The sequence below is a fragment of the Manduca sexta genome, unplaced genomic scaffold (genome assembly GCF_014839805.1).
Source record: "Manduca sexta isolate Smith_Timp_Sample1 unplaced genomic scaffold, JHU_Msex_v1.0 HiC_scaffold_557, whole genome shotgun sequence".
Lineage (NCBI taxonomy): Eukaryota > Metazoa > Arthropoda > Insecta > Lepidoptera > Sphingidae > Manduca > Manduca sexta.
The window spans coordinates 1-10,788 of NW_023595360.1; the positions used below are offsets into that span (position 1 = coordinate 1).

Here is a 10,788-nt window from a genome sequence, read left to right on the forward strand (position 1 = left end):
AAACGTATACCTAATAAAGATACTTAAAACTTACAGTAATCATACATTAGCCAAATTAAAGAAAAACGTTAAACTTAACACAACATTGGAATAATTTGAGTTTCGCGTTCGTTGAAACGTGATCCCCCGGGAGCCAGACCCTGTCCCGAGATAAAAAAATACTTTATATGACGAGAATAAATTACAGTCACGTTAGCACAGATTTACGAAATATATGGGCAAAGTTACAGTGTTTTAGTGAAACTTTCATATTTTAGTTATCAATTTTGCCAGATTGTTGTGTAAAAATGATATTACTTAATACAAACTCCATTCGTATCCTAAAGGGTAGACAGAGATTCATCTAATTCCTTCACCATTCGTCTATATTATTAAGGCACGTGAATTGGCAATAAAAGTTTCAAAACAAAAAACACACACACGATTCCCGGCCAAGACATTATACCATAAACCTTTCTAGTATAGGAACGCTACCTTTAAATATTAAAATTTTAAAATCATTATCTGTCGCCTACCAAGTACAAACTCATCTTCCATTCTCTGTAATTAGAAGATTTTTTTCAGCTTTAGAAAAAACACATCTATTTTTAAAATACATCTCAGTTTCCTTCTTCGCAAGATTATTAAAACAACAAACAACATCATGTTCTGTACTGTCAAATGAAAAAGTAGAAGGTTAGCTACATTTTATTTTGTAGCCCCACGATAACCTAGTAAAATAGATTTAGTAATTTTTGTAGATCTCTATTAAAACTACAACCTTTGCTTAAAATTACCAGTATTTACTACCCATAAAGAAGGGTCAGAAGTCCTAAAATTCCCTCCTTTCCTATACCTATACCTCCAGGTTGGCAAGGCATATTATGAAATACTTGTTTTTTTTTTGTTGCTTTGAATGACGAGACGAGCTTGCCTTTCGCCTAATGGTAAGTGATACCGCCCATAAACAGTAAAAACACCATCCGACACCTACAATTACAAAGTATTGTTTGATGTTTCTCTGCGGTCGCCATCCTGAGACGTGATATGTTAAGTCTTGTTATGTCCAGTAGTTACATTGGCTACAATATCTTTCAAACCGGAACACAACAGTAGCTACACACTGCTGCTTGGCGGCAGAAATAGTCATTGCGGTGGTATCTACCCAGGCGGACTCTCACATATGAGAGACCTACCACCAGTAAAACTTCTGATAAGTGTTAATGAGTATTAGTAATCATATACCGTTATGAAACATCCTGCTCGTAAGCTTGCATTCGCCCATAAAATGCATAAAAAACCCAAAGAGTTTCTAACAAATGAATATTTTTACTTATTTATAATTCATACAAGGTCTACAGGCGAGGTTAATGCCATCAAAATTCTCTTCCAGTCAACCTAAACTGGAGTAGAGATATATTATATTTCTTATATTTTAAAGCTCGTATTTCTACAAAATTAAAAACCCCGAAAGGAGAATGCCCATTTTTGTATGAAAGTTGGGCTACGCTTGCGTCTGTACAAAACCTTCACTAATCTATAGGGAATATATCCTAAATCTTATATATATTTAAAACAGTTGGATATTCGATGGGAGTTCTGAGTAATCAGAATTTTATTAACTTGGTTATTTTGAGGTTAAGTATGGACTGCAATAATGTACGGTAGAAAGTACCTACGTGCCTAATTAAGTTCAGTATTGCAGAACCTACTTGATATTGCTATAAACAATTATTGGACATTCTTTTCACTTAGCTTTAATCGCCCTTATAAGAAATTGATAGGTATTAACATATCTGATGACACGAAGCTCCAATAAAACTTCTAAGATAGTATGGCGGAATATTATTTTTTCCACGGAGCATATACTACCCGCCCCTTTGTGTAAGTACATATTTTTCTGACTTATGACATATTCTATTACATGGATTAACTTAATCTTTATATTCACCTACCATTATCTCATTTCAATATGGCGTCAACACATATTGTAGAATAGATTCAGCTTAGTTTTTATGACCGGCCGCATGCCTGACGCCAACCCTCTTTGGACGATTCCGATTCCAGGCAAGTCATGTCAGAAACACCGAGATAAAATGTTGCTTGGCCTGGAAATCGAACAGGAACCCAGAAACTAACTTCACAGCCTGATTAGGCTAATAGTTACTTATCATAGGAAAAGAAAAATAAAACAAATACGAAATCTGATGTATATTTTTATACAGATGTGTATTTTTGATAGATATGGCTTTCCAGAAAACAGACAAGAACTTGATGTGGCCGCAACACGCTTATAATACAGCTGAAGTGAGTGAATGACTTCTTGCAGTGCTGGTCGGGTCATGTCATGTCGTTGTTGTCTGTGAAACTCTCTATTAACTGATCTGCAGCAGGCAGCACAAATTCGTTCCAGCCTTGAAACCTAAAATATAATGTAGAAGTTCAGTAAATATGTTCAGATTATTATTATTGTTAAACTGTGTTCTTTAGTTTTTGCAAGATTTTTCACACATTGTGGGTAGGTTAATAACAATCTACATAACTTACAAACTGGATAGCCTGTCTAAGAAATATACTTATCGTTGCTGTGGCATCGCAATGGTGCAGTTAATACATCGCCGGGATATGTCGTCTCGATTAACTGTCCTGGGTCTAGGCTCTAGACGACATTGTGTTGCTGCCTTCCGTCTCAAAGTTCGGAACACACACTATATACCTTGTTTCTTAACAGTGAATTTCTCGAGTCAACATTAAAATACATAAGAATAACACTCTGATCTTGAGTAAAATATTTTAATAATTAAATATTTTCACTCAGACAAATCTAAAGTGTCAAAATGTCATTATTTTCAGTTGCCAGTGTAATAAAAATCAGTACCCATATATTCATTTAATTAAAAATAAAGTCCAGACATGTTTTAGCTGACTTGAGTATTTATGTCAATGCAAGTACAAGTCGCCATTTGTTTGTTTTTAGAATGATTCATATTTTATCTTTTTTACCAGCTATTTGGAGTTTGGTCATAATTATTAAGTAAAATATATTTTTATAACAATATTTTTGTTTAATGAATAATATATTTAATCTATATATTATAGATTCAAGTACAAGTACATTTATCGTGCATATTAACTTTTTTATTCCATTTAAAAGGGGATTTTGTTATAAATTGGTATCAATTCGCCATATTGGCAGTAAATTATCCGGTGTTTGATTTGCAACAATTAAACAACTTTTTTTCATATCTTTAAAACCCCTATTTGCTCATGACTGAAATAAATACAAATGAAGTAATAATTAAAATTATGATTTTACATGGTTATTTGGTTAAGACGCATGACTGACGCAAAGATAGCCTGGTTTTGGGCATTGTCCTTTATAAATATTAAAAAAATCTACAAAATTCATTCATAACTTTATTAGTAAATGAATTTATTTAACTCTTAATTAATTCTTTACTTCGCAAGTGCCTTTTAAACTTCATTAAATTGTGTAGTCAACTTGTACCAACATTTTTTAACATTAACATTCATGAATTAAATATTTTATGAGTTAGAAAAGGTGAATTGTTTTTATACAAATTTTACAGTGATTTTTTAAAATATATTTTACGCTTATAAGGTATTTTACTCCAAGCTTTAGTCTTTTTCTTGTGATATAAAAATACTTTTTAGTAGTCTGGTGTAAAGGTTTTCTCGTCTCGTTTATTCACTAAGGCACCACGCAGATTGTTGCCGGGAAATATTACACTGTACTATGAAACTTCAACTACTGAAGTTGAAGGTTATTGACAATTAATTCACAAAGACGCCGCGCAGACTGGAGGCTGCAAGGATAGTCTATAAAACATATACTACCAACGATTATTTTATTAAATTATTTTGCAAGTATTTTTGTTAAATATATTTTAAAAATATAAATGCATATAAAATATTTTTAACCATTAATCACCCTTCAATATCGAGGCTCAATCCCAAACTATCGGTGCCTAGGGATTCAAAGTGAGGAATCTACTTTTGAGATAATCTAATTCTGGCCCTTGGACCCAACGGCCAAATAAGAGCTTCTGGACATACTGATCGTGACCTTTTGGTATCAACACATGGACAGAAACGACAATTAAATTATTATTATATTAGTAAAATTAACAAAAAACAAGATACACGTCACGCTTCCAACCTAAAGGAGTTATAGGGGTGCAACCAGGGTCTAAAGTGAAAACCAGCCAATGTACATTTAAGTACACAACATTAAAAGCCTTTATTCTATAGCAAAACTGATCAATCAATTGTAACAGATTAACCGCCCTAGGTAATCCCTTAAATTGATATTGTAAATCAATTCATTGTCCTATTGGCATTTGCATAACAATACGCCTATATCTAGGGATAAGCAGAGATTGTGAAGTGTATCATAGCACGACCTTGATATACTATTCCGCCTCACAAATAGTAGGATAGGAATAGTATTAACAAACATTTTTTCAATGGGTCAAACCCAAAGGAATAAAAACGCTAAGCTTATTAAAATAAGATTTAAAATAATTTTGCACAAAACCTACTTTTAGTTCGCAGTACTATCAATGAGCACTTGTCTGTTATACGACTCAAACAGAATTCAAATATGGATGAAGATAACATCAAAGAACGCGATCTGAATTGCATCGGAATGTGTCTGAAAAGTTCTTTGAAAAGTTGTTTGTGGAGGTTTTATTATTTGAAAACGTGTTTTTCAATTTGCTGTAGGCGGGGTGTGAAATAAGATTCTTTATTCAAATAGGTTTGTGACGAGAATTTTTGTGTCATCAAATACAAACATTTCTAAATTTGAATTACTGTGGAAATAAAGAAATGTCTTATTCAAGAAGCTTAAGTTAATCTTGCAGGCCCTTACAACTTTATAAAAGGACCCTTAATCAAATACATTAAACTATATAGTAAGTTATAGACTGGACATCAGGGCCAAAATTACCAATTGGTAATAAGTCGCTTTCTTATTTGAAATGACCGTATGACAAGATGTGACAGCGTCCTTAGATATTAATACAAAAATAATATATTTACAGAAAATATGCTAATATTCGCATTAAAAACGTGGAAGTCATGATATGGAGAAAATATGAAGTGCTTTACATTATTTTTTGGGGTCTCGCGGTAGATTGAGTAATCATCAAATAAGCGCAAAATGTTTGTATGAAAATCTTCCCAATGTCCGCTCTTTATAATCTTAGAATTCTTTGCCCTTAATGCATATACCGTACTATTTAAACAACAACCTAATCAATAGAATTGTAACTGTGATTCCCTGGCTTACTTTTACAAGGTCCTATGTTAATATTTTACTTATGTTACAAAATTGAGATTCAATATTTTTATGTAAAAATTAGAAAAGACATTAATGGTTCCTCTTTATTTATCTTTGATTATTGGAATTAAAAAATCTAGAATCATGTGGTAGGTATATAAATAATTTACTTAATTACATTTGCTCATCAAATGACATAGAACCTTGTATTGTATTGTAAGCCAACGATATGTAGACATAGTTATATCAGAATCCACAAATGTGATCATATATCATTGATTTCTGTAACCTACTTCAGCGAACAAATCTTAAAATAAGAAACGGCAACCTTCGATGCCATTTGCAAGTTTAATAAATCCTTGTTCACAAATAAAGAGGTGTAAAATTGTATATGGGTTTGTGGTATCTTTGTTCATAATTTTCTTTTGGAACTGAGTGATAAAGATTTTCTGGTTGATACAACGTCGCGTCGATGATAATCAATAGACATTTAAATATTCCGTTAACAAACTAAAACATTCTTTGCGTTAAGCTTTCCGCCAAATGTCCTATAATGGACCAAATGTTGATTCTCGAACATTGATTGACTCTGTAACCATCAGCTAGCAGTGGTGAAGGGTGATTTTTTTCAAAAAGGAACATGACACAACATATAGGTACTACTGAATAGAGCCTACAAATCGGTTTCGTCCTACAAAGCCGACAGAGGAATCGGGTTCTAGACTACTCTTCCCGCTCCTGCATCAATCTCTTCTACGCCTTTAAATTTGTCCTCCCAGCTGGTTGTTAATCTGCCCTTTCTTCTTTTACCCTCTCCGTGTTCACCTCCATTATTCCCATCTGTTGTGGCTCGTAACTGGTCTATTGTATTTTTTTAATGTTTATTACAGACGTAAGCCATCCAAAGACATAAATAAAATTATTTGTCTATGTTTTCAAAAGACATTCGTAGATTTTATCGTTAAAATAATTGACCTCTGTGCAGGACTTGAGGTAGTCCAATAATTTTAAAACAATAAATAAATGAAATTCTGTACAGGTTAAGGTTCCATTAAAGCGAAATGCGTTTGATAAATAAAAGAAACGAGACAAAACAAGATAAATAGAATTGGAAGACTATTGAAATCCAATTTAAGTACGTTTACTTGTTGTTAGGGTTATCTAAGTAACAAAAGAGAAACCATTTATCTGCTGATGGAAAGTACACAATGTTTTGTATCCGAATGGACATCACTGTCATACTCAGATATGGAACAAAAACATGTCACGGTGATTCATTTCGCACCTTTAGAGCTAAGGTGACCTAACTCAAAGAAGACGATTTGTAAGAAACAAATAAACAGATTTGAAAACAATTTAGAAGGCAATGAATTGGGCTGTCGTCGAAAGTGAGAATCTCTGTTCCTATTCTATAAATTTGTTTTATCTCATCATAGGGTTATAGAGCATGTTTTGAAAGGTCATTTTTAACAAAATCAGGGAATGTATAAATTCTGAGTTGGGTCACTTTAGTTCTAAGGGTGCGATTTCTACGAGTGTAGTCATCTAATCATCATCATATCAGCCCGTTGCAGTCCATTTCTGGATATAGGCTTCTCTCAAGGTATGTCACAAAATAATATAAGTCAATGTAATTTCACAACTATCAAATCCAAAGTAGTAACATTTCGCTGATTACTATTACAAGGTTCTAAGTTATATCAGATGTGCAAATTGAATTATGTCACATGATTATGCAAGTTATTTTTTCTAAAATTTTTCAATATCCCGAAAGATAAAGAGGTAAGCATGATAATAGTCTTTATATTACCAACAAAACGCGTAGTCTCATTTTACAACAAACTTAAAAATTCATAGAAACTCGTAACAGTGCGCCAGATTTGAACTCCATTGATTGAGATATCGAGGTGTATTAAAAATATTTTGTAGTCGCATTGCTGCCTGTCTGATCTTCGGTCAAAATACCAACTTATTCCGTTATATAACGATAAAATTTACAGATATACAATGACATATTAAAAATCTAGATATTCTACAACTGAGGCACGTCGTTGGCTGCACAATCATACCACTGAATACTATAGCAGGCACGACCAGTATATATCACTACCAAATCAATTTTTAAAAGTATCTGAGAATTGAAAAATCAACTCGAAACAAATTTTAAATTCTCATAATTTATATATAACACGGACACGACACAGAAACCACACTGATGATAAGTAGAGAAGGTTCCATATGGAGTGTTGACTGAAGAGAGTCAATGCTTCCCTTGATAGATTTATAACGGCCAAACCCAATAACTGTTGGAATAAAATCAATCCTATGACTTTATCTTTGCAGTGCCAAGCGGTCCTCCAGTAGACGTGCGAGTGGAAGCCAAAAGTTCGACGGAGCTGATCGTGAGCTGGGAGCCGCCGCAGCGAGACTTGTGGAACGGCAACATACTAGGATACTACGTGGGATTTCAAGAGGTGAGCCTTGTTCACTTTTGTTAAAATTTCTTGAATTAAGTAGTGACTTCTTTAGGTTATTCTTTGAAGAATCCAAAATATATAAGAGAATTTCTCAGACAATAATTGAAATCTTTAATTAATTATTCTTTAGGTCTCTTTTGTGATTATTTACAGATTTTAACAGAAATAAAGATTTTTTTATATAGAAGAACACGATAATGCAGTTTACCTGATGATAACTGATCACCACCACCCATAAACATCAAGAATTATAATAAATTTCTAACACTTCGTAAACAGCTAAACAGCAACAGCACAGTGTTGAGCGCAAGCGGTCCTGGCGGTGCGTCCTACACTGTGAGGACGGTGGAGGGCGCCGGCACGGCTTCCCGCGCCAGGACCACGCTCTCCGGGCTGCAGAAACACGCCACGTACGCGGTGGTCGTGCAGGCGTACAACAGCAGGGGCGCGGGGCCAGCCTCGCCACCCACTACCGCCACTACTATGGAAGATGGTGAGTAGAACTAGATTTAGGATGTTATGAATGGCAATGGCAGTCATGTAAGTACCCAAGGTCTGACAGCTGCCTTCCCCAGTACCGGATTTCGTTTGCCTACGTGTGTTAAAGAGCGCTGTACCGCTGGAGAGAACTACCCTTACCAGACTCCAGAAACAAACTTCATACTCTGTGGTCCGGCAGTCGCATCGTAATAGTGGCATAAGTCCAGACTCGCCACCCACTACCGCTACTAATATTAAAAATCGTAGGTTACAAGAAGGTTTGGGGCGAAATTAATAAAGCGATTAAAGTAGTTTTAAATTACCTTTAAGTATGTTTTTTGTTGATATCTAATATGAAAGAAATAGTTTGACTTAATAAATATCTTTGAAGTCAAATTGTTTATATATTTTCTTTGATTATTGTTTTAATCAAATATGTATAATTTTGACATAACAAAAGCTTTTTTGTGTTATATTTTCAACCAATGATTACTATGAGTTGAATATGTTAATGAGTTAATGTTATTGTTTATTTTATGTTCCATGTTAATTTCCAGTGCCGAGTCTACCGCCAGGAGCACTTCAATGCACAGCACTTAGTTCTCAGTCTGTGCGTGTCTCGTGGGAGCCGCCGCCGATGCGCGGGCGCAATGGCGTGTTACAAGGATATAGAGTCACATACGCACCCGTCACGGATTGGTATGGTACGGAAAGTGATATAAATTTAAATTCATTACCTATAGCAATATATTATTATGATTTCTTTTATCAATTTTTACATCTTCTGTTACATTCATATTTAAAGTAAATAATTTCAAGGTTAGAAAAATTATTTTCATTATTAAATTTCATTGTTTTTATTCATTAATACCCTTGCTGACATCTCAGCCCACGTGTATAGTACCTATCGATAAACCCAGCTATCCCGCTCATAACTCCCACACCTCCATTTCGACATTCATGTAATGGAAGTATGAATATATATTAAGACGTGTTGATGGTTTCCAGGTTCTTTTATTAGATTGCACTCATAACTAATTACTACAATACGTTACATAGCTTATATACTAAGTACACACACTACATTCATAATCAATCGTGTTCACATACTTACTATCAATTTCTTCCCCATCCAGGCAACGAAGAAGCGGTAACAAAACAAATATCTGGTCTGCACACGACGTTGTCTGGACTGCGGCGGTACACCAACTACTCGGTGACGGTGTGCGCCTTCACCGCGGCGGGGGACGGCGTCCGCGCCGCGCCCGTCTACTGCCATACTGAGGAGGACGGTAAAGTTATACAGGGTGATATTAATATAGCCTTAATAAATGAAATCACTTATTTTAAATTATATATACAGGCTGATGTTAATATTGCCTTAATATTGAAATCATTTATTTTCAATTATATTTACAAGCTGATGTTACTATTGACTAAATTAAGTAACGTATTTATTTTCTTGGCAATAATACTTTATAATAAATTAATCAAATTGTATACTTATGTAAAGGCTAAAAGTTTCAGTTTGAAAGAAAATAAATATTAATAAAAAGTAATTTTGATTTTACACGCCATAATGTTAGTACTACTAAGAGTATTCCTCGCAGCGAATCACAAAAAAACACATTCATGTACATAATATTATATTCGTACTAAACTTCAAAATAATCAAAACTCAAAGTAAAACTGGGATATTTGGTATTCATGGATAATTTTTGTTAGCAAAGACAAAGACTAGTATATGGTTTCATTTATTAACGCAATGTCAAATTAAATGGATGACGTTCTACATTATTTGTATTTTTGTACCTTTTTTTAGGACATGCGCGCACGGAAGAGTGTGATATTTGACACAATTAAAGTTCATATAGAGGAGGTTTGAAAAATAAAAGCCTAGTAATCGCCCAGTAGTCGAAATTCGACCGTCGAATTTAATATATTTGTAACACATAAATTGGCCTAGTGGCCTAAGGTGGTGGACTAAGGCCTAATCCCTCTCAGTAGTAGAAATACAGGGACAGTATATAATACAGGGTTGATATTGTGAAATATAATGTTTGTTCCCGCAGTGCCGTCAGCTCCAGCCGATATAAAGGCAGTAGTGTCGCTACGCAACAAGATCCTGGTGTCGTGGTTACCGCCTGCAGCTCCAAACGGAGTCCTAGTTGGATACACGCTCTACATGAGCGTCATCGAAGATGGTCGAGAGGTAAGTACTTCGTATTTGAAGTACAGTTAGCCCCTAAAAGTCGGTGAACAAATCTAAATTTCAAATGTCTTTTAATATTTTGTGATTATCAACAATCGTGTTTTGTCTTTATTTTAGGTAAAGAAAATCGAAAATTTTAATTAAAGTTAGTGTTTAGACGTTTTTAATGTGTTCAGCTAATTTAATGGCTGACTATACATCACGTTGGTTTTATCTTTATTAAACTGAGCCTTTTAGTAGGTACCTACTATCTTGACTGAGCCGATCTAGCAAATTTCTTAATAGCATGACAATTATTTTCAAAATTTCCTACACCTACATCAAAATCAAAATCG

The 10,788-nt window shown here is 34.2% G+C and overlaps 1 protein-coding gene across 1 annotated transcript; it reads left to right on the top strand.

The window, feature by feature from the left end:
* Positions 1-8,176: 8,176 nt before the first annotated feature.
* Positions 8,177-10,453, top strand: LOC119193452 (Down syndrome cell adhesion molecule-like protein Dscam2; the record flags this gene model as incomplete). Its single annotated transcript, XM_037447052.1, has 4 exons — positions 8,177-8,254; positions 8,799-8,945; positions 9,378-9,533; positions 10,314-10,453. Coding segments are annotated over exons 1-4 (453 nt in total), but the record flags the coding sequence as incomplete, so codon positions are not given.
* Between the last annotated feature and the right edge of the window lie 335 nt (positions 10,454-10,788).